The sequence below is a fragment of the Phoxinus phoxinus genome (genome assembly GCF_949152265.1).
Source record: "Phoxinus phoxinus genome assembly, chromosome: 2".
Taxonomy (NCBI): domain Eukaryota; kingdom Metazoa; phylum Chordata; class Actinopteri; order Cypriniformes; family Leuciscidae; genus Phoxinus; species Phoxinus phoxinus.
In genome coordinates this window covers 52,137,996-52,161,050 of record NC_136877.1, presented here as the reverse complement: position 1 = coordinate 52,161,050, position 23,055 = coordinate 52,137,996, and the positions used below count along the sequence as shown (strand labels likewise).

The 23,055-nt window shown below is 46.8% G+C and overlaps 1 protein-coding gene across 1 annotated transcript in view; it reads right to left on the bottom strand.

The window, feature by feature from the left end:
- Window positions 1–413: 413 nt before the first annotated feature.
- The window catches only part of LOC306993208 (putative C-type lectin domain family 20 member A), a 64,629-nt gene continuing 41,987 nt past the window's right edge, over window positions 414–23,055 (bottom strand). The window contains exon 6 of the mRNA XM_079602831.1: window positions 414–964. Coding sequence (XP_079458957.1) covers window positions 854–964 — 111 coding nt within the window. The 3' untranslated portion in view covers window positions 414–853. The remainder of the gene's footprint in view (window positions 965–23,055) is intronic.

Sequence of the window (23,055 nt, the reverse complement as noted above, 5' to 3'; positions counted from 1 at the left end):
TTGTTTCTGTATCCCAGAGTCAGAAAGTCACAGATGAACCACCAAAAACAGTTCATGTTTCTCAAGAAGCTTCTTTTTGTCTGAAGGTCTTGACATATTTGTGAAACTAATCCTTTTTTTTTTTTGTATAAATCAGGTTGAGTGATATATAAACAAACCCTTCAGTAAAAACCTTTAGAATATAGATAGAAATAAAACTGTAAGTTTTGGTTTATATAAGTTTTACTGAAGTGGAGAAAAACATTTATCCATTTATCTGGAGATTAACCATTTATCATCATGAACATGCATGCAAAGTTTCAACATGCTGATGTGTTTTGACATATACAAACAAAATTACTATTACTTCCGTGATGTTCGCGGGTCAATTTGACCCTCATAGGCAGCTATTCAAAAGCAACTGTACATACAACATTTATTTTATGTATGTCAGGGCATCAACAAGTTCTAAAGTGCAAGTGTATCTAAAAGTGCTCTAACCCTAACCAAACACACACACTTGAAAGAGCTAAATCATGGTGTTCAGAATGAATTGCAAATTACAGATGAAAATCTTTGTCAGACACAGATAATAATAATAATAATAAAATAAGCTCTCATTTCTATATTCAAGATATCTGAAATTACTAGCTTTTAACCAAACCTTTTATGTAGGGTTTTCAATAGGCAGCTTCGCAGAGCAAAACAAAAAACCCACATATATTCGATATAGATCTATAGACGAATAGATCTAAATTTCTTTTTGACTAATTACTTGTAAGTTGTAATTCATCTAGTTTAATTTAGATATCTGTAACTTAGAAAGAAATGAAGCATTGATTTGAGATTGAAGTTTCACATGAAGAACATGACTTCAGTAAACTGGAGTACTGGCATTACTGGTATTTTTCTTCTGGAAGATTTTTCCGTTGGGTTGTTTCCTCCACGTAAGTGTGACGTCCTGACCGCTCAGCATCTGCTGTAACTAATCCACAAAACAGGCTTTCATTAAACAAGTGTGATGCATTTCTCATCAAAATGATCATCTTATACTTTAAAAATCTTGCCAAAAGTGCAGAAACTGGCGAAGCTCAAAACACACACATAATATTTTGTCATTATGCGAAGGACTGACTAACTTATTGAACAAATAATCAAAAAGGTCTTAATAAATAATACATGTGTGATGATCCTCATTAGACTCTCATCACTGTAATACATGAATGGAAATCATCAGCCAGCACAGAATTTAAATACATTACAGGAGCTCTTCGCATGTCGGTCAAAATTACAGAATTATTTTTTAATTTTTTATTATTAATTCAATTCAATTCAATTCAAGTTTATTTGTATAGCGCTTTTCACAATACATATTGTTTCAAAGCAGCTTTACAGAAAATGCATTTTAAAAATATACATACAAAAATACAGTTAGTTAATCATAAAATTTAGGGCATAACATATCGCCGGCGTTGGGTCGTCTCTTCACAGGCGTCGAGTCGTCTCATCACAGGCGTTGGGGCATCTGAAGTCTCCATGAGAGGCTGGATACATAACTGGAGCTGACGAACTCTATTTGAGTTATAGGGACAGGCGTCCCGAGATAACAACAAAAAAGGCAGATGGGCAATAATTAGCGTAGCTGCTGTTCATAATATGAATGCATTTGATCTGATTTAACTGTAGTATAAAAGTTATGAGATGCATCATGTGAAGTCTTGTCTAAAGAGATGCGTCTTTAATCTAGTTTTAAACTGGGAGAGCGAGTCTGAACCTCGGACAATATCAGGAAGGCTATTCCAGAGTTTAGGAGCAAGATGTGAAAACGCCCTCCCTCCTTTAGTGGACTTAGTTATCCTAGGTACGACCAGAAGCCTCGAATTTAGCGATCTTAAAGAGCTCGATGGATTATATGGCGATAGAAGATCTCTTAAATACACAGGAGCTAAACCATTTAGGGCTTTATAGGTCAGTAACAATACTTTGTAATTGATATGGAACTTAATAGGTAATTTATTATTAAATTAAATGTACTATATTTTAGTTCGATAATGTTTTTTATTTAATATTTTGTATTTTTAGGGGATTTTATGGTAGGCTGCTAAATTATATTTAGGCTTTTTGGGCATAGACCTGACCATTACATTTCCAACTTAAACTGTGGAAAATATCTTGAATTCAGTTTGATCTCTTTTTCTTTTCTTTTTTTTAAAGTTACAGAATTCTACATTTATTGTTATGAAAATTTTGCAAAAAATCCTTTTTAAAATTTGTATGTACATATTTTACTCTAAAACTGTGAGAAAATCAAAGCTATAAATCTAAACAAGTTTGATATCTCAAAAAGCTTTCAGTAAGATTGTGTTTGGCTGCAGTTCCAAACGCTTTCTCTAGAGGAAATTCGTCTCCCATTCATTTCCATTTTTTTATTTTCCGATGAAGAAAACAAAACAAAAACAAATGTAAATTTCTTCAGTCAAAAATGACCCAAGAGCAGCGGAGTGTTAATTTTAGTCTGTTGAGTATTATAAAACCCACCTTGTCTGAGACGAGTGCACTCAATGTAGCGTCGTCCGCGTCCTCACTGGCTTTGACCTGCACTCGGATCACCTGCTGCTTACTCTTCACTGCAGGACAACACACGTCATATCTTACTTTATGTTTTACTATATCTTACTTTATGAATATGTAGATTAGCGATTCCCAAATGTCTTGTCAGCCGAACCCCTTTGACCAAAAACAAGGGTGCTCCGATCAGGATTCGATACGATCACTGATATCTATTCTCTAAACCGATATCTATTTGAAGAGTTCTTTTAATCCTGTAGAATTATTTATAGGGATGCTTCAGTCTGATTTTACAGACATTCATTCAGGGGCGGAATCTCCTTTTTGAAGACGGGGGGAATCCCAAGTGACTCTAGTGGGGGGATTTTTTTATTTGAGGGGGAGGGGCTTTTTTTTTTTAATTTTCAAAAACAAAAACATATATTTAGAATTCTTTGATATTTAAAATTATTTTAACTAAAAGTTTTGCAGTTATGCAGTGCATTTTTGGATTTAAAATGGAGCAATTGCACAATAGCTAACACACACAGAACAAGCCTGATTTCAAACTCAAAAGTTAACAGTCAGTAATACTGTAACGTGTTCAAAATGCTGTTCTGTTAGAAATAAGGATGCATGTAATGTTAGTGTTTTACTTTATTCATGTTATGTGAGTCAATGTAATTTGTTGCTCAAGTTCAATAGGGAACAAGGCTCCGCCCCTTGGGGAAAGTCAGGGGAAAACTGGGAAGTTAGAGAGGAGAAGAGTGCCTCGCTGGTTCAAGTGCGGTTCTCTGTTAAGTCGGGTGTGTACGGCGTGGGCTGTGGCCGACAACAGCCTTTAATAAACACCCTTGGTTATGTAAAACTGTCTCGTCCTTGCCTGAAACGCTACAACTGGTGTCAGAAGTGAAAAGAAAACGCTGATTTAAGAAGCCCTGATTGAGCGTGCATTGGCCAAGCAGCTGCTGGTGAGAATGGATAATCATTCAGTTCGTATTAAGATGGAGGATGATGATGACCATGCGGGAGCTGGGTCGGCGAATATGCTTGGTGTGCACAACGCGCCAGTCTACAGTCAAAGCAAAGTAGATTCGGTGAAAACAGAGCCGTGTGAAGGCGCGGCTTCGGGCGAGAAAGTGAGCCGCCATTACCCGCCAGCGCTGCCGAGCGTCACGAGCCGCCATTACCAGCCGCGACAAAACGCCATGACGTCAGACGGCGGCGCGCCGATCTCGCGTGATGCGAGGGGACAAAAGGTAAACAATAATGGCGGCGCCCATGAAGGGAATATGCCGGCTGGAATAAAAACACCAAAATATGCTGGGAAATCGGATTGGGAGGCTTTTCATGCCCAATTTGAACTATTAGCTCATGCATGTGCTTGGTCAGAGGAACAGAAAGCACTTCAACTTGCTCTTTGCCTGACAGATGATGCACTTTCATGTCTGTTGTTGCTTGATACTAGTGAGAGGGCTGATTATGGCGCATTGGTTGGTGCATTGAGACGCCGTTTTGGACAGTGTTTCCGATCTGAGCTCCTCCGGTCTGAATTACACAGCCGTCAAAGAATTACAGGAGAACCGCTGCGGGCTCTGGCCAATGATATTGAATCCCTAGCAAGGCGAGCTTATGCACATATTCCTCCATCAGTTCAGAGCGAGCTGGCCCGTGATCAATTCATTAGAGCTCTTTCCCCAGCGGAGCTGCGCATACATACACAGCTGGCACGCCCACGTGATTTGGCAGAGGCCTTGGAGTTGGCACTGGAGAGGGAAATGGCGGTTGAGACAGCAACGCGGGGCTCAGCAATGGACCCCTTCCCCACAATCAGGGCAGCTGGAGGGCGTGACATGGCTTCACCAAAACCTGAGTGGCTAGAGGAGATTACAGAAATGATTCGTGGATTGGCGTTGCCTCCGGCTAGGAGGCAGATGCAGCAGACACAGGCCCGCCTTTGCTGGGGGTGTGGTCAGCCGGGACATCTGGTTAAAGAATGCCCTATGCTGGCTAGGAATTCGGGAAACAGGAGGGGGGAGCAGTAGGCGGGACGCTGCAGACCCCCAAGCACATGTCCCGCTCGTCATTGGAACATGCAGACAGGCCCAGCATGAACAACGGGACTAAAGAGCAGGTGGTGGTAGTGGTGGGAAGAACATCCATATCAGATTTTTGCCATATTCCGGTTTTCATTGAGGGTGTGGAGTGCACCGCCCTAGTAGACACAGGGTCTACAGTTACTGTGGTTCGTCCAGAGGTGGTGCCGGAGGGGACACGGCTAGAGGACACAGCAGTTCAACTCCGCACAGTGACTGGTGAGCTGGCACCGATGATAGGAAGGAGGCTATTGACACTAACTGTGGGGGGCGTGAATATGCAACATCTGGTATGGATAGCTAATGTACAAGACAGCTGCATCTTGGGTTTGGACTTTTTGAGGGAACATGGCTGTCAGTTAGACCTGTCCAGGGCCACATTGAGTTTCTGCAATGGTCAGGTGGTGAGAATGAGGCCACCAGGAGCTCGTCACACAGATGGGCTGACTATAAGTTCCTGGGCATGTGACTTAAATGATGGCGATGGGGCACACGGCATGGTGCCCTCCAGTGCGTCCCATCAAGAGCCTCCGTTACTGCACACTTTGCCTGAGTCTGCATCCAGGGGAGAGGGAGAAATAATGAGGGCTCTGCAGGAGATAGCACAAAGGAGCTCCAACGACCTGGACACGCAGCAACAAGGACAGTTGTGGCAGCTGTTAGTGGAATTCCAGGACTGTTTTTCCTGTGTGGAAGAGGACCTGGGTCAGACTTCCCTGGTGCAACACGACATCAACACCGGGGATGCAACGCCCATACGTCAGCGGCCAAGACGTATGCCCTTAGGTCGGCAGGAGGCGGCAGAGCAGGCGCTAGTAAAGATGCAGCGTGCTGGTATAATAGAGCCTTCTGAGAGCCCCTGGGCATCCCCGGTGGTCATGGTCCCAAAGAAAGGAGGGGAGTGGCGCTTTTGTGTCGATTACCGGAGGCTCAATGCAGTGACACGGAAAGACTCGTACCCTCTCCCACGTGTGGATGAATGCTTGGATCTTGTGGCTGGCTCTTGCTGGTTTTCGTCATTGGACTTGAGGAGTGGGTACTGGCAAGTGCCCCTGAAGCCAGAAGCTCGACCCAAGACAGCTTTTTGCACAGGAAGAGGTCTGTGGCAATTTAAAGTCCTATGTTTTGGTCTGTGCAATGCCCCTGCCACATTTGAGCGCCTAATGGAGAGGGTACTGGAAGGCATTCCGCGGCAGCAGTGTCTGGTGTTTCTGGACGACATACTGGCACATGGGAGCTCATTCCATTCAGCTATCACAGCCCTGAGGTTAGTGCTGGAAAAAATCAGGGCAGCGGGTCTGAAGTTACATCCCAATAAATGCCGGCTGTTAAGCAGAGAAGTGACCTTCTTGGGTCATCGCATTGACAGTGAGGGGATTAGCACAACGGAAGACAAGGTCAGAACCGTGCGGGAGTGGCCTATTCCGGTGAGTCAGAAGGAGTTAAAAAGCTTCTTGGGTCTGGCATCCTATTACAGGAAGTTTGTACGGGGCTTTTCTTGTATTGCTGCTCCCTTATACAAGCTCCTGCAGAAGGATCAGTGCTTTGTCTGGGCGGGGTGCTGTCAAAAGGCTTTTGATACTCTGAAGCAAGCTCTGGTGTGCGCGCCCGTTCTGGCACCTCCCGATCTCCAACTGCCCTTCGTTCTTGACACAGATGCAAGTGGGGATGGAATAGGGGCGGTTCTGTCCCAAGTGTGCCCAGACGGAGAGAAAGTAGTAGCGTATTTCAGTAAAGGGCTAAGCAAATCTGAAAAGAGGTATTGTGTCACACGACGAGAACTGTTGGCCGCAATCTCTGCCATCCGGCACTTCAAGTACTACTTGTGTGGTCGGCACTTCACCATACGCTCTGACCATGCTTCCTTGCAGTGGTTGATGACTTTCAAGGAACCAGAGGGCCAGGTGGCTCGTTGGCTCGAGGAGTTGCAGAGTTATGAGTTCACCGTTACACATCGTGCCGGGGAGCGGCATGGTAATGCAGACGCCCTGTCAAGACGGCCATGTAGTATGCAGGAATGCAGGCATTGTGAGCGCAGAGAAGCCAGGGAGTTGGAGCTCAGCCGGAAAGTGGATGGTAGCGAGGGGCCCGAGCTGGTCTGTAGGGAGCTACAGGAGGTGGATGTCACTCAATGGGCAGAGAACCAGAGGGGGGACCCAGACCTACAGCCTGTGATCCTGTGGGTAGAGGCAGAGCAACGACCACCATGGGAGGAGGTAGCAGCCCTCTCCCCCCTCACCAAAGGATTGTGGGCCAAGTTCAAGTGTCTACGGCTGGTGGAAGGGGTCCTCCAGCGGGCATGGGTGGTACCAGCGACAGGAGAAAAGAGATGGCAAATCGTGGTGCCTGTTGACATGCAAGAGACAGTGTTGAAGGCCATGCATGGCCTTGCTGGGTCTGGCCATTTTGGGGTGACAAAGACACTTCGGCGTCTGCGTCAGGCCTTCTACTGGGGACGGCTGAGGCGGGATGTGGAGGACTTCTGCAGGCGTTGTGATCTTTGTACAGCACGTAAAGGGCCACAGGGGAGGTCTAGGGCCCAACTGCAGCAGTTTCTGGTGGGGGAGCCGATGCAGCGGGTGGGGGTGGACATCATGGGGCCATTTCCTCGCACCACGCAGGGAAATCGCTTTGTTTTGGCCGCTATGGATTACTTCACGAAGTGGCCTGAGGCCTTTGCACTGCCTAACCAGGAGGCTGAGACTGTTGCCAATGTGTTGGTCGAGGGCATGTTTAGTAGGTTTGGGGTGCCCCAGTGTATCCATAGTGACCAAGGCAGAAACTTTGAGTCCAGGGTATTCTCTTTCATGTGTGAGCGTTTGGGAATCAACAAGACCCGCACCACTCCACTCCATCCTCAAAGCGACGGGCTCGTCGAGAGATTCAACAGGACACTAGCTGAACAGTTGTCCATTTTAACATCGAGTCATCAGCACGATTGGGACACCCATCTGCCTCTGGTCTTAATGGCATGTCGCTCTGCTATTCAGGACTCGACCTCATGCACTCCGGCCCTGCTCATGTTGGGTAGGGAGATTAGAACCCCTGCAGAATTGGCCTTTGGGCGGCCCCCCGATGCCCCTCCTGTTCCTCCTGGACCCGAATATGCTAGACAGCTCCAGGACCGCTTGGACTCCGCCCATGCGTATGCCAGGAGGCACCTGGTGACCTCAGGGGTGCGGCAAAAAAGAGCATATGACCTGCATGCTCGGGGCTGCAACTTTGGGGTAGGGGAGCTAGTTTGGGTTTACAGCCCAGTCAGGAAGAGGGGAAGATGTCCTAAACTGGACAGCCACTGGGTGGGACCATGCCTGATATTAGACAAGCTGGGAGAGGTGGTGTATCGAGTGCAGTTACCTCCACGGGGGCGCAAAGTGGTACTGCATCGTGATAGGCTGGCCCCTTACCGGGGCTCCGCGACACCAGTGGGTGTTACAGTACTTCCTGCACACAGCAGTGAGACTCACAGGGGGACAGAGGGGGTAATTGGACCAGCTGATATGGCCAGTAGTGGCCAGCAGGTGACACCGCTGCCCGACATCCCTCAGGGTGTGCATTCGCAGGACTCAGTGGAAGCGTCACCTGAAATCCAAAATCACGTTGTCCTCAGGGGGCGTCCTAGGAGGGAGAGGAGAACCCCAGTCAGATTTAGAGACTTTGTCCTCGGGGTCGAGGACTTCAGTTAGAGGGGGGTAGTGTAACGTGTTCAAAATGCTGTTCTGTTAGAAATAAGGATGCATGTAATGTTAGTGTTTTACTTTATTCATGTTATGTGAGTCAATGTAATTTGTTGCTCAAGTTCAATAGGGAACAAGGCTCCGCCCCTTGGGGGAAGTCAGGGGAAAACTGGGAAGTTAGAGAGGAGAAGAGTGCCTCGCTGGTTCAAGTGCGGTTCTCTGTTAAGTCGGGTGTGTACGGCGTGGGCTGTGGCCGACAACAGCCTTTAATAAACACCCTTGGTTATGTAAAACTGTCTCGTCCTTGCCTGAAACGCTACAATACAATAAGAACAAATAAACAAATTACAAGCAGTAGCACAAATAAATAAAACAGAATAAAGATTAGTAAAATAAACAGTGCTGGTACTTAAAGGGATAGTTCACTTGAAAATGAAAATTCTGTCATCATATACTCACCCTCAAGTTGTTTCAAACCTGTATGAATATCTTTCTTCTGCTGAACACAAAGGAAGATATTTTGAAGAGTGTCAGTAACCAAACAGTTTACTGGTCCCATTGACTTCCATAGTATTTTTCCTTTCCTATGGAAGTCAATGGGATTTAAGACAACATTGAAATGTCTTTCTCAGGGTAAATTATATCAAGACAGGAGCCTTAGTTGTCAAGGAGTTGACAAATATGGCAACAAATACTATGAGGACAACAGAAACTTTTTCGGTATTAATTTACATTTTGAAGTGAATTATCCCTTTAATGTAGCTCACAGCATAAAATTACAATTAATTAGCTAAACTATTGTCTTCTCAAACATGTTTCATTGGAGACAGAAGAGGTTGTTTGTATTTCTGCCTATATGTGCAGCTGGTAAAGGGTTGTGCAACCATCTGACAGCACTTTTGTATCAGACGGCCTACTATGTGCAGCTGAATTTGCAGTCTGTCCCACCACCACTGGCCTGCACGAGTGAGCCACAGAGATGGCATCGTCCAAGAACACAGGCATGTATTTTTCCTTTTCTGCAATTGGTAAGAATACTATAGTATCAACTCAAACAAACAAGTAAGTACATGTTAACATCAAAGCATTATGGACTAATAATGCACAAGAGTGCAAATTAAGTATAAATAAACATCAAGATTAATACAATCTGTCAACTGTTATTACTCATTATTATTTCATATTGACTAAATGCATAAACTAATGTCAATGTATATAACCTTATTATAAAGTGTTTCCAGAATACTTTAACACTGCATTTGTTTGTTTTATACTAAGGGAGTCCATCCAGAAGCAGTGAGTGAACTTGTTGTTCTGAAGCCTAAGTCAGTTGGGAAGACTGGAATCAAGTCTACCCTATACAGGGCTTACACAGGTAATACACAACACTGTATGAGTACACGTGTACTCAGCTACAACTTAATGTGTTCAAGACTAATAGTTTGTGTTAATTTCTTTAGGTCCCCTTCCAGATCCTGATGTCTTGGCTTCTGATACAAAACTGAGTCCGATCCATCCCCGGCCTTTGCTGGCACACGTACTAGAGGGCATGTCAAGAATAGAGTTGGTTCCCTCACAATTCGGTCCTGTACTTCATGGTAGTCCACTTTCATACCAATGTCCCCTTATAGCTGCAGATGTCCCTGTTGTTAATTTCCCCCCACTACCTGTGCTTGGCTATCAGTTTGGCTGTAATTTTAAATATGTGCCCGCACACCATCAATCACTTCATCTGGAGTCTATAAAGGTTACCCATTGTTACGCTTGTCAGATTGAAGAGGCCACAAGACTACAGTCAAAATGTACTGCTTGGGGACAAATGCGGCAATCAAGGGTTACTGCAAGCCGGTTCAGGGAGGTTTGTCATGTAGTTGGGGATTCAGCTGGTCAGTCATTAGCGCTAAGAATCATCAAGGGCACGAGGCAGACAAGTGCTATGAAACGTGGCCTCGAACTTAAGCCAGATATTTTGAGAAAATATTCTGAGACAGCCAGTGTTAGTGTCCTACCATGTGGTTTTATTATCAATCCAGAAGCACCACATCTAGGAGCCAGTCCAGATGGATGAGTGCATGATCCATCTGAAACATTCCAATTTGGCCTAGTGGAGGTAAAAAGCACATCTGCTGATAACATTGCCCAGGTTCCATTTATGAAACTACAAAGAGGACAAGCCAAACTCAAAGAGACCCACAAGTACTACTGGCAGGTTCAATGCTAGCTTGCAGTGACTGGTCTACAGTGGTGTGACTTTGTGACTGACATAAAATCAGATTTCACAATACAGAGGATCTGGCGAGATGATGCCTTCATAGCATCAATGAAAGACAAGCCAGACATGTACTATTATAGTGTTTAGATGAATGCGTATCTTTCAGTGGTATAAATGGACAGTTTCTGTTCATTTTCTGACCTTTGGATTATAATTGTATATATACCCAGATTTACATTTTTACATTTACATTTACATTTATTTACATTTATTCATTTAGCTGACGCTTTTATCCAAAGCGACTTACAATTGCTATATATCAGAGGTCGCACGCCTCTGGAGCAAGTAGGGGTTAAGTGTCTTGCTCAGGGACACATTGGTGTCTCACAGTGGATTCGAACCCGGGTCTCTCACACCAAAGGCATGTGTCTTATCAATTGCGCCAAATATGTAATATATGTGATTATATGTATGCATACACATTTACTAATTCTATATGTATTTATATTGTGTGAAATAACAATGAACAGCAGATCTGAGTTGACATTTGTTTTTAATGAATTCTTATTAAAAAAAAGCATTTTGTTGTCAACTATTTCATTGTGTCTGTCAAATTATTTTCAAGAAACTTAGTATACACATGACATGACAATATACATTTGATCAAATGTTACAGTACAAAGTAAAAAAAAAAGTAAAAACAAGTTATTTAATGATGTTAACAGTAAATATTTAAAGTCTATCACTACTATTGTAAAAATCAATCTCAGTGTAAATATCTAATATTTATTATATTATACATATATACTTGTATATATTTACTCCTCAAGAAACATTGGTCCCTGGTAATTAATCATAAAACAGCAATTATGCCAGATCTGATTGATACTTCCTGACAAGGTGAGTGGCACAACATAATCCCAAATGTGGTTTTCCTTGACCTTTCGAATTACCCTTTAACTAAACCTTGCGAAGACAGAGCTACTTGTAATCCCGGCTAACCCAGCATTTCATCACAACTTCACCATCCAGCTAGGCTCGTCATCCATAACTCCATCAAGATCAGCCAGGAACCTTGGAGTTGTAATTGATGACCAATTGAATTTCACAGACCACATCGCTAGCACTGCCCGGTCATGCAGATTTGCCTTGTACAACATCCGAAGGATCAGGCCCTTCCTATCAGAGCATGCTACACAACTCCTTGTTCAGGCGCTTGTTCTTTCCAGACTAGATTATTGTAATGCTCTCCTGGCTGGTCTCCCAGCTTGCACTGTCAAACCTCTGCAACTGATCCAGAATGCTGCAGCTAGAGTGGTCTTCAACGAGCCGAAGAGAGCACAAGTCACTCCTCTCCTCAAAGAATTGCACTGGTTGCCAGTTGCCACTCGCATCAAATTCAAGTCATTGACGTTTGCCTACAGAACAACCACTGGCACTGCTCCCTTGTACCTAAACTCATTACTTCAAAGTTATGTGCCATCCAGAAACTTGCGCTCTGCAAACGAACGGTGTCTTGTGGTGCCATCACAAAGAGGCACAAAATCTCTTTATCGGACCTATACCATGACTGTTCCCTGCTGGTGGAATGATCTGCATATATATATATATATATATATATATATATATATATATATATATATATATATATATACACTCTAGACTGTTATCACCGAAATACACAAGCAAAAGTCAACATAAGTGCTTACCGGCAGGTGGGCGTGCCACGTAGTCAAGTTCCTCAATATGACTGGATTCATTGGGTGCATCTTCTGTGACCACCGCCTGCTCCTGAACACGTACATCCACGCCAAGTCGAACGGCAGATCTCTCAAAAGCTGATAGTCTTTGAGGGAGTACATAGAAATTGTTCCAAGGGAAACGACTGGGAATGGCACCAACCTTCAGCCGCAAACTTCCTGGAATGTAGTCGTCAGCGGTAAAATGCTGACTGCAGACATACGTGCATTTTAAAATGATGACTGCCTCTCCATATGACGAACGTAGACCATTCATCCCGTCTAATAGCGATGACCCATTTCTTTGTTTTGGTCTTCGTTCAAAGGATACCCGTGAAAACTTAAATAAGGTTGTTTTTGCTTAGAATTGTTGCACTGAGAGACGCTACAGCAACACTTATTCTTGGTCTCGGCCATTGTTGTTGTCACCGGAAGTAAGTTTACCCGGCGTTGGTGAGCATCGGAAACACAAAACCCGGAAGTGTGAAAAAGGCTTATGAATGAACTGGGCTGAGCTATGTGCTATCAAAGTGTCGCCGCACGCACTCAGACAAGAGAGGCATGTATCAACTCATCTTAGTTAAGGGAATTAACACAGTTTAATATGGAAAAACGGTGGAGTGTTCCTTTAAGCATCAATCTATTATGTTCCATGAAGACATTTTGTACGCTTCCTACCGTAAATACATAAAACATTTATTTTTGTGAGTGATTGCAGCAAAATCACGAACATTGATAACTTTAAAGGCGATTTTTCAATGTTTTGATTTTTTTTGCATCCTCAGATTCCAGATTTTTTAATAGTTGTATCGGCCAAATATTGTCCTATCATAACAAACCATAACATCAATGGAATGCTTATTTATTCAGCTTTTAGATGATGCATAAATCTCAATTTCAAAAAACTTACCCATGTGACTGGTTTTGTGGTCCAGGGTCCACACACACACACACACACACACACACACACACACACACACACACACACACACACACACACACACACACACACACACACACACACACACACACACACACACACACACACACACTTTAATTTAGTTTTTATTTTGTTTGTCATTTAAAAATGTCTAGATAATTTTCTATTTTAGTTTATTTTAGTACATAGTTAAACTAAATAAAAAAAAAATGTTGCCTTGGCAACCTTTAATATATATTATTTTATTATTATTTTGTATTATTATTTTGTGGTGGAAACAAGCTTCCATACACAGCAGATTTAAAATAAAATCAAATAAAATAAAATTTTTTCCCTCTAAGCAGTTGAAGCAAAAAACTACGAGTTCCTCGTGTGGGAACATTGTTCTGGTCATTATGCGAGTAGTTCCCTTTCGTCCTGGGAACTCCGACGTGTCGTCGGGGGAGTTCCCTGACGAATTGGGATCACGCTAGGGAGACCATTTGCCTACGAGAGAATTAAAACGAGCCAATGAAAATTGGCATGCAGGAATGCATTCCGCAGCCCGCCTACCAGCGCGGGTATGAAAGGCGGAAGCAACGCATGCATAGTGCTTTTAGCTTCGGAGCCGACCGGTTGTGTCCTCTCTGAGTGAATGAGTTTTAAGATTGTATCTTGCGCTCAACGAGTCTGCTGTTTCGGGACGGGATCTCTCTGTGTTGGTGAGACGGCGTTTCAGCGACCGCGCGGTTCCTGTCTGCCGGCTGCGTCTACACGCTGTTAATTCAAAAGCTGTTCTCACAGCTGGTAAACGGTTGAGTGCGCACAGCGGGCTTGCAGTTTTCCCCGCTGTGTGGCCGCGTTGGGTCCCTGTGTGCTTCAGCACAATTGAGAGAGTACTTTCTTCCTGAAAGAGCAACACGAGTGGAGATCGCGTCCTTTTCAGGATGACGTTTCACTCGTGTGTTTCTGGATGCGATTGTTTCCTGTCCTCATTTGACGGCCACGTTCACTGTTTCACATGCCTAATCAGTGTGTTGAAACTGCGTTCGTGGGTGGTTCATGTTCTCTCATGAGTGCATGACCACGTCGGCACGTTGTTCGTCTCCCCTTTCACGTAAAGGCTTGAGCCGCTCAGCGTGCCGTGTGCCGTCGAGCGCCGGCTGACAGCGCGGGTTGTCACGGCAACCCAGCGCGCGTCATTCGGCGCTCTAGATGCGCGGTCGAGACTCGTGTGCCTCTACGAGGTTGAGTCCCTTTTGCTTATTTCCCAATCTAGTTCCTTTTCTAAAAAGGGGAGGACTACTTTGGCTTGTGAGCATTTGGTGATTACAGGGGGTTACAGTGCGGTATGTCTCGTCAGGTGAAAGACCCTCACGAGCTTCCCACTCCTCTAGCGCATCGCAAACATGCTGAGACTGTGTTCGTGGGTGGTTTATGCTTTCTTATGAGAGCATGACCACGTCGGCACGTTGTTCGCCTTGCCTGAAGGCTTGAGCGCCCAGCGTGCCGTGTGTCATCGAAGTGATGGCCACGTTCACTGTCTTGCATGCCTGGGACGGCCACGATCACTGTTTCACATGCCTAATCAGTGTGTTGAGACTGCGTTCGTGGGTGGTTCATGTTCTCTCATGAGTGCATGACCACGTCGGCACGTTGTTCGTCTCCCCTTTCACGTAAAGGCTTGAGCCGCTCAGCGTGCCGTGTGCCGTCGAGGCTTTCGGATGGGATTCTGGTCCTTCTCATGGGGGACCAAGCATTTCATTCGGGGCTCCAGGGGAGGACAGATGTCGATCGCTACATCGGAGAGAGGGCTGTTATACTCTGAAAATGATGCTGCGTTCCTACTATAAAAGTATGTTCTCATGCTGAAGATTCAGACTTGACAGCTACACTTTCCTGGGCTATTCTAAAGTGTCTGGGTGAGTGTGAAAAATTTTGGCAGTATGGAAGCATTTTGGTGCCAATATGGCAAGCCAAACATGCCTAAATCTGCAGAAGTTTTTCCTCTCTCACTACCCCTGCACATTCAGTGCACGTGGGTAGTTCTGACTCAGGGTGGAGCTGCGCTTGTGACTGACCGTGATTAGTCACAGTGCTGGCCCTCGGGCAGACGATGTCCACACTGGTGGTCCAGAAGCGCCTTTAAACCAGCCCGCTCGGGGTTTGTTTCCTCTCAGCAAGAGGATGGGAAACGACCCTGAGAGGAGCGACCCAGAGTATGTGATATCTGCTCTTCGGGAGTGTGTGTTATAACCACTCCTTCCCCCGGGGGAGGGCCGGGTGTAGAATTTCGTTTCTGTTCCGCCGCTGGTCATCCAGTCAGCGGTACCCAAATTTTGAGCAGTTCACTTCCTCTGAGTCACTCACGGGCCCCAGCGCTTAGATGACAGTGAGGGCTACGGCCTTGTCACTCTCGTCTCTCGCTGGGCGACGAGGCGGAAACCAGGACTCGAGGCCCCCGGGCCTCGCTCCTCGTTTCCCCTCACGGTCGAGACTGGCAGTAAAATAAGACCTGTCTCCTCCGTCCGAGAGGGTCAGAATGGCAGTGTGCGCCGCCCCGAACGGCGACACTCCCGCTCCCCTCTCCCCAGCTCGCGGATAGCAGTGACGCAGCCTCGGCTGCGTCGCTCCGGTCTGCAGCTGTGCCTGGAGGCGCAGAGACCAGGACACGAGGAGTCAGGGTCTCGTTCCTCGTCTCTCCCCCTCCCTTCGCCACCGGGCAGCCCGCAGCAGAACGCCCACGGGCCTTCTCTGCCGTCTGCCCCCCGGTGGAAGCGGGTTGGTGTCGAGTTTGACGCCCAGACCCCGCTCTTGGTCGCTACAACGCCACCAGAGCCGGGTCCCTGTCTTCCACCTCGCTGCCCCTCCGTGGGTACGCCGGTGGTTCGGTTGGGCACGTTGGGGCGGTCTCTAGAAGCCTGGCTAGCGCTTCTGTGTCAGTCCCAATGGCTCATCCGCACCATCCGGTTCGGCTATGCAATTCAGTTTGCACGCCGGCCTCCCAAGTTCAGCGGCATCCACTCACCCGTGTGCAGTCAGTGGATGCCCCTGTCTTGCGGAAAGAGATCGACGTCCTGCTGGCGAAGGACGAGGTCGAGCCGGTCCCTCCTGCCGAGATGAGGTCTGGGTTTGCGGCCCCTACTTCATTGTACCCAAGAAAAGCGGTGGGTTATGGCCAATCCTGGACCTGCGAGTTTTGAATCGGGCCCTGCACAAACTCCCGTTCAAAATACTCTCGCAAAAGCGCATTTTCGAATGCATCCGTCCCCAGGATTGGTTTGCAGCGATCGACCTGAAGGATGCGTACTTTCATGTCTCGATTCTTCCTCGACACAGACCGGTTCTACGGTTTGCTTTCGAGGGCCGAGCGTGTCAGTACAAGGTCCTACCCTTCGGGCTGGCCCTGTCGCCCCGCGTCTTCACGAAAGTCACGGAGGTGGCCATGGTTCCCATGAGAGAACTAGGCGTTCGCTATGCGATCACAGGGACATAGTGCTTCGGCACTTCAGCCGGTTGGGGCTTCAGGTCAACTGGGACAAGAGCAAACTCTGCCCCGTGCAGAGGATCTCTTGTCTCGGTATGGAGCTGGACTCGGTCACTCGGACTGCGCGCCTCACGGAGGAACGCGTCCAGTCAGTGCTCACCTGCCTCAGGTCCTTTCGAGGCAGGACAGCGGTTTCACTGAAACAATTTCAGAGGCTCCTGGGGCATATGGCAGCCGCAGTAACGCCGCTCGGCCTGTTACATATGAGACCGCTTCAGCGCTGACGTCACGATCGAGTCCCGAGGTGGGCGTGGCAGAGCGGCACGTTCCGGGTCAAAGTGACCCCGCACTGCCGCCAAACCTTCTCCCCATGGTTAGATCCTGCGTTTCTTCGGGCCGGAGTGCCCTTAGTCCAGGTGTCAAGGCATACTGTGGTTTTCACAGATGCTTCAGCCATGGGGTGGGGCGCCACGTACAAGGGCATGCAGTCTCGGGTCTGTGGACGGGACCCCAGCTGCATTGGCACATCAACTGCCTAGAGTTGCAAGCAGTACGCCTAGCCTTGTGTCGCCTCAAGGGGTTTCTCAGACACAAGCACGTACTGGTCCGTACGGACAGCACTGCGACCGTTGCGTACATCAACCATCCCGGTGGTCTACGCTCCCGTCGTATGTTGCGACTCGCCTCCCACCTCCTCCTATGGAGTCAGAAGCATCTGAGGTCGCTTCGTGCCGTTCATGTTCCAGGGGCGCTCAACCGTGTGGCAGACGAGCTTCACGGCAGCCTCCCCTGCCAGGAGAATGGCGACTCCATCCCCAGGCGGTCCAGCTGATTTGGAGTGTCTTCGGAGCCGCACAGGTAGACCTGTTGCCTCTCCAGACACGACCCATTGCCAGTGGTTTTACTCCCTGACCGAGGGGACCCTCGGCATGGACGCCCTGGCACTCAGCTGGCCCCGGGTCCGGCGCAAGTATGCGTTTCCCCCAGTGAGCCGCCTTGCACAGACTCTGTGCAAGGTCAGGGAGGACGAGGAGCAGGTCCTTCTAGTGGTGCCGTATTGGCCCACCAGGACTGGTTCACGGAACTCATGCTCCTCGCGACAGCCCTCCCTTAGCCGATTCCTCTGAGGAAGGACCTCCTCTCTCAGAGACGGGGCACTCTATGGCACCCGCGTCCAGACCTCTGGAAACTCCATGTCTGGTCCCTGGACGGGACGCGGAGGTTTTAGGTGGTCTGCCACAGGCAGTGGTAGACACCATCACTTCCGCTAGAGCCCCCTCTACGAGGCGTTGAAGTGGAACCTGTTCGTCGCTTGGTGTTCCTCCCGTCAGGAGGACCCCCGAACTTGCCCGATCGGAGTCGTGCTTTCCTTCCTGCAAGATGGGTTGGAGCGAAGGCTGTCTCCCTCCACCCTCAAAGTGTATGTTGCTGCAGTAGCCGCAGATCACGATGCAGTAGAGGGTAGATCTTTGGGAAGCACGACCTGATCTTCAGATTCCTTAAGGGTGCTAGGAGGTTAAATCCACCTCGCGTTTTGCACCCTGTACCCTCTTGGGACCTAGCTCTGGTGCTAAGTACAGAGCCTCAAAGTCCTCCTTTGAGCCTTTGTCAACAGTTGAGTTTAATATCCTGTCCAATAAGACAGTGCTCCTGTTGGCATTGGCCTCTTTCAAGAGGGTCGGGGATCTGCAAGCTTTTTCGGACGACGAATCGTGCCTAGAGTTCGGGCCGGGCCTTCTCACGTGGTATTGAGACCCCGGCTTGGATATGTGCCCAAGGTTCCTACCACCCCCTTCGCGGATCGGGTAGTGAACCTGCAAGCGCTGCCCCAGGAGGAGGCAGACCCAGCCCTAGCTTTTCTTGTCCCGTCCGCGCCCTGCGGGTTTATGTTGACAGAACGCAAAGCTTAGGACCTCAGATCAGCTCTTTGTTTGTTATGGAGGCCAGCAGAAGGGGAAGGCTGTCTCCAAGCAGAGGTTGGCTCACTGGTTAGTGGATGCTATCACCCGAGCGTATGAGTCTCTGGGTGAGCCTTGTCCTCCCAGGTTGCGTGCTCACTCCACTAGAGGTGTTGCCGCTTCCTGGGCTTTGGCTCAAGGCGCCTCGCTGACAGACATCTGTAGAGCTGCGGGCTGGGCGACACCTAACACGTTCGCTAGGTTTTATAGTCTGCGTGTGGAACCTGTTTTCCTCCCGAGTGCTCGCTACGGCCAGTGGTGCGAGGGAATAGGTTGTGTCGGCTTGCTACGCCACCCTGCGCTTCGGCCAGGTACGTGCGTTTTTTGCTCCGTTGGCGCCCAACGTCGATGAGCCTCGTGAGTTCCTCCATCACCCCTCCGGTGCCTGGCGTAGCGGACCGCCAGCGCCAGGTCTGCTACCTCTAGGGGAGTTGCTAGTAGACTGGGTGTTCTCTAGTGGTCTCTACTGTGACCCATGATGCCACGTGCAGTTCAGCCGTGTCTTCCCCTTGACAGACTCTTTCTGTCGTCCCTGTTGAGTTCGCTCCCACTTCCTCGGATGGGACCTCCTCAGGGACTGCCATATGTTTCACTATCCCACTGGGCTAGTACATATGTGTATTCCAGGCCTTCCTCAGGCAGGCTGGGGCTTCCGCAGCGTTCCCTTCCCCTTTTTTTGGGGGTTAGGGCACGTTTTCCCAGTGTTATCCAATATCCACTGAGCGGGTCTTGTGGAACAGCAGTGTGATTCCTAGCTAGCTCCCGCAACTTATTCAAGAAACTGCTGCAGGGTAGCTTAGCTGGGCGCTGGAAGGGGCCAGCACCATGGCGTTTTATTAGGGATCCCAATTCGTCAGGGAACTCCCCCGACGACACGTCGGAGTTCCCAGGACGAAAGGGAACGTCTCGGTTACGTATGTAACCCTCGTTCCCTGAGTACAGGGAACGGAGACGTGTCGTCCCTTCGCCATGTTGTTGTACCTTCGCGGAGGACTGGACACCGTTCGGCTCCTCAGCGAAAAGCACTATGCATGCGTTGCTTCCGCCTTTCATACCCGCGCTGGTAGGCGGGCTGCGGAATGCATTCCTGCATGCCAATTTTCATTGGCTCGTTTTAATTCTCTCGTAGGCAAATGGTCTCCCTAGCGTGATCCCAATTCGTCAGGGAACTCCCCCGACGACACGTCTCCGTTCCCTGTACTCAGGGAACGAGGGTTACATACGTAACCGAGACGTTCTTCAGTGCCAGTTTTCTGTACGGATGAATTTGAGGCTATACATCTAAGCTATTTACAGGTAAACTATGGGACATGATGATGGTAAAAAAAAATTGATGGAAAGAAAAATTATATGTTGATCAAATCAATCTAAGGGATCTAAGGGTGCGCTGGCGCGCGTTGGCTGCCGCTCCTTTCACTGTTTGTTTGTTTCTTTGCTGACGCGGGGTTTTCAACCTGCTGTTTTCTTTTCCTGACTCATTGCAATGTCGCGGGACTATTTCACATTCGTTGGATTATTGCTTGTATCTGCCTGCGTTCTGTGGAGGACTCTGGAGCCTTATCGGAGGAGTTTACCCTGTGGCCTTACTTTGAACTTTCGCTGCTTTGGGACTGTTGCGATCCTGGACTCACGAAGCATGGCTTTAAGGTACACTGCACACCAGTTGCTGAACTTAAAACAGAACTACCATTTACAAAAAGATGCCTACGAATTCTGTCGTAACGCTGGCCTGCTGAGACAAAGACGGTACATACATCGTAGTTTTGGTCGCAGTTATGGCCTTTCTTCCTCTAACAACATCTGCGTGCCTATGAGTCGGCGACAGGCTAAAAGCGCGTCTCATACTGGTGCAATCCTGAGTAATTTATCTCCGCTCGCTCGATCGGAGTTGCCCTCTGCGGTGTGCCAGAGCCCTGTAAATGTTGCGTTGTTCAATGCACGCTCAGTAAACAATAAAGCCCTGCTTTTATCGGACATCATCGCAGAGCGAAAACAGGACTTATTGTTTTTAACTGAAACATGGCATAAACAAAATGACAGTCTCCTCTTCAACCAGATCACTTGGGGTATGGACTGTTTGATCTCCCGCGACTTACTGGTTGAGGTGGAGGAATTATTGTGGTTCATAATCTGCAATCTAACATCAGTACTGTGTGTGTACCACATTTCTCATCATTTGAATGCCTTGTTTTGAATATTTCTGCTCCAAAGGCACTTACCATTGCTACTGTCTATCGGCCACCAAAGGCAAATGAAGCTTTTATGTCTGAGTTTTCAGACTTGTTGTCAATGTTGTGCTATAAATTTAAGAGAATCCTCATTCTAGGGGACTTCAACATACACATTGACCATAATGACTGTGTGATGACAAAGGATTTCCTTTTTTTATTGGACTGTTTTAATCTTAAACAGTTTATTAGCGGCCCAACACATAACAAAGGTCATACATTAGACCTTGTGATTGCAAATGAAGCAATTGTATCACAGCCGTCTGCAGTTGACATTGGTCTCTCTGATCATCTGGCAATCTTTTTTAATCTGGAACTGCCTCTTCCTTGCATTTCTTCCTCACACTCTGTTCATTTCCGTAAATGGAAATCAGTTAATCCGTCAGATTTTGGAGACTCTGTTGTTTCCTCTCTCAGTGGTCTTCCGTCAGCACCTCTTGAAGAGAAGATCTTACACTTGAATACTGTTCTTGCCTCTAATTTGGATTCTTTTGCTCCCTTAAAGTCACGCAGAGTATCTTTTACTCGTTCTGCCCCTTGGTATAATGATGACCTGCGGTTTAGGAAAGCAGCTTGCCGTAAATTGGAGCGCAAGTGGCGTGATTCAGGCTTGAATGTATTTTATCAAGCTTGGAAAGTCCATCTGGGGGAATATAGAGCTGCAATTGAGTCTGCCAGATCTTTTTATTTTTCTCAGATAATAGATAATAATCAAAATAATCCTAGGCATCTCTTTCGTACTATAAACAGTCTTCTCAAAGTTAATGTTGATAACTCTCTGCCTGTCTCAAGTCAGTTGTGTAATGATTTTCTTCATTTCTTTAGCTCTAAAATTGACAATGTTTATACAATTATTCATGCAATACCTGTTTCCTCTTCTGCACTATGCTTGTCTAATTTCTCTGGCACATCCTTTTCTACCTTTTCTGAAATTGACTCTGAGCTGCTCACTAGGGAGGTATCACGTATGAAAGTTACGACTTGTATACTTGATCCCCTCCCTACAAGCTTGTTTAAATCCTGTTTTGACTCACTGTGCCCAGCTGTTCTTGGCATTGTTAATGAATCTTTGCGTACTGGAGTTGTTCCAGCAGCATTGAAAACTGCTGCTGTAACGCCTGTTCCTAAGAAGCATGATGCAGATTTGGATAACTTAAATAATTATCGCCCTATATCAAATCTTCCGTTTCTTGCAAAAATTCTAGAACGTGTTGTGGCTTTGCAGCTACACAGTCATCTCACAGTAAATAATCTTTTTGAGCCCCTTCAGTCTGGTTTTAGAAAATGTCATAGTACTGAGACAGCCTTGGTCAAGGTCACCAATGATCTGTTAATAGCCTCAGATTCGGGTTCTCTTTCTATTCTTATCCTTCTTGATCTTAGTGCCGCTTTTGATACTGTTAATCACAATCTTTTACTCAACCGTCTGGAAACTGTCTTTGGTGTTTCTGAGACTGTTTTAACCTGGTTAAATCTTATCTCTCTGATCGTAAACAGTTTGTCTGCATGAGTGGTCACAGGTCTGAGATCGGCACAGTCCGTACGGGTGTTCCTCAAGGTTCAATTTTAGGCCCCTTACTTTTTAGCATTTACATATTTCCACTCGGATTGCTCCTAAGATCACTAGGGCTTAATTATCACTTTTATGCAGATGACACTCAGATATATATTCACTCCAAGCCTGGTCAAAAATTGGATGTTCCTATTTTGACTCTTATTATTTCTGAGATAAAAACATGGATGTCCCAAAAAATGTTGTGTCTCAATAGTGATAAGACTGAGATTTTGCTTATTGGCACCTCTTGTCAGCTTCGTAAAGCTGGCTCACTAATTTTAAACATTGATGGGTCTGATTTGGAGGCACAAACTAAATAAAAAAATTTAGGAGTGATATTTGATTCTAGTTTGACCTTTGACTCTCATGTGCGGTACACTGTTAAGAACTCCTTTTTTCATCTGAGAAATATTGCTAGACTCCGCTCTATGTTATCCCTCTCGGTGACTGAAAGGCTGGGGTTCCTAAAACCACACAACCGTTTTACAACCGTTTCACAACCGTTTTTTGAACACAAACTTCAATGTGTTCAAAATTCTGCTGCTAGGATCTTGACTGGAATCGGGAGAAATGAGCATATTACACCGATTTTAAAGTCTCTGCACTGGCTCCCGGTCAGGTTTCGAGTCGATTTTAAAATCCTTATGCTCACATATAA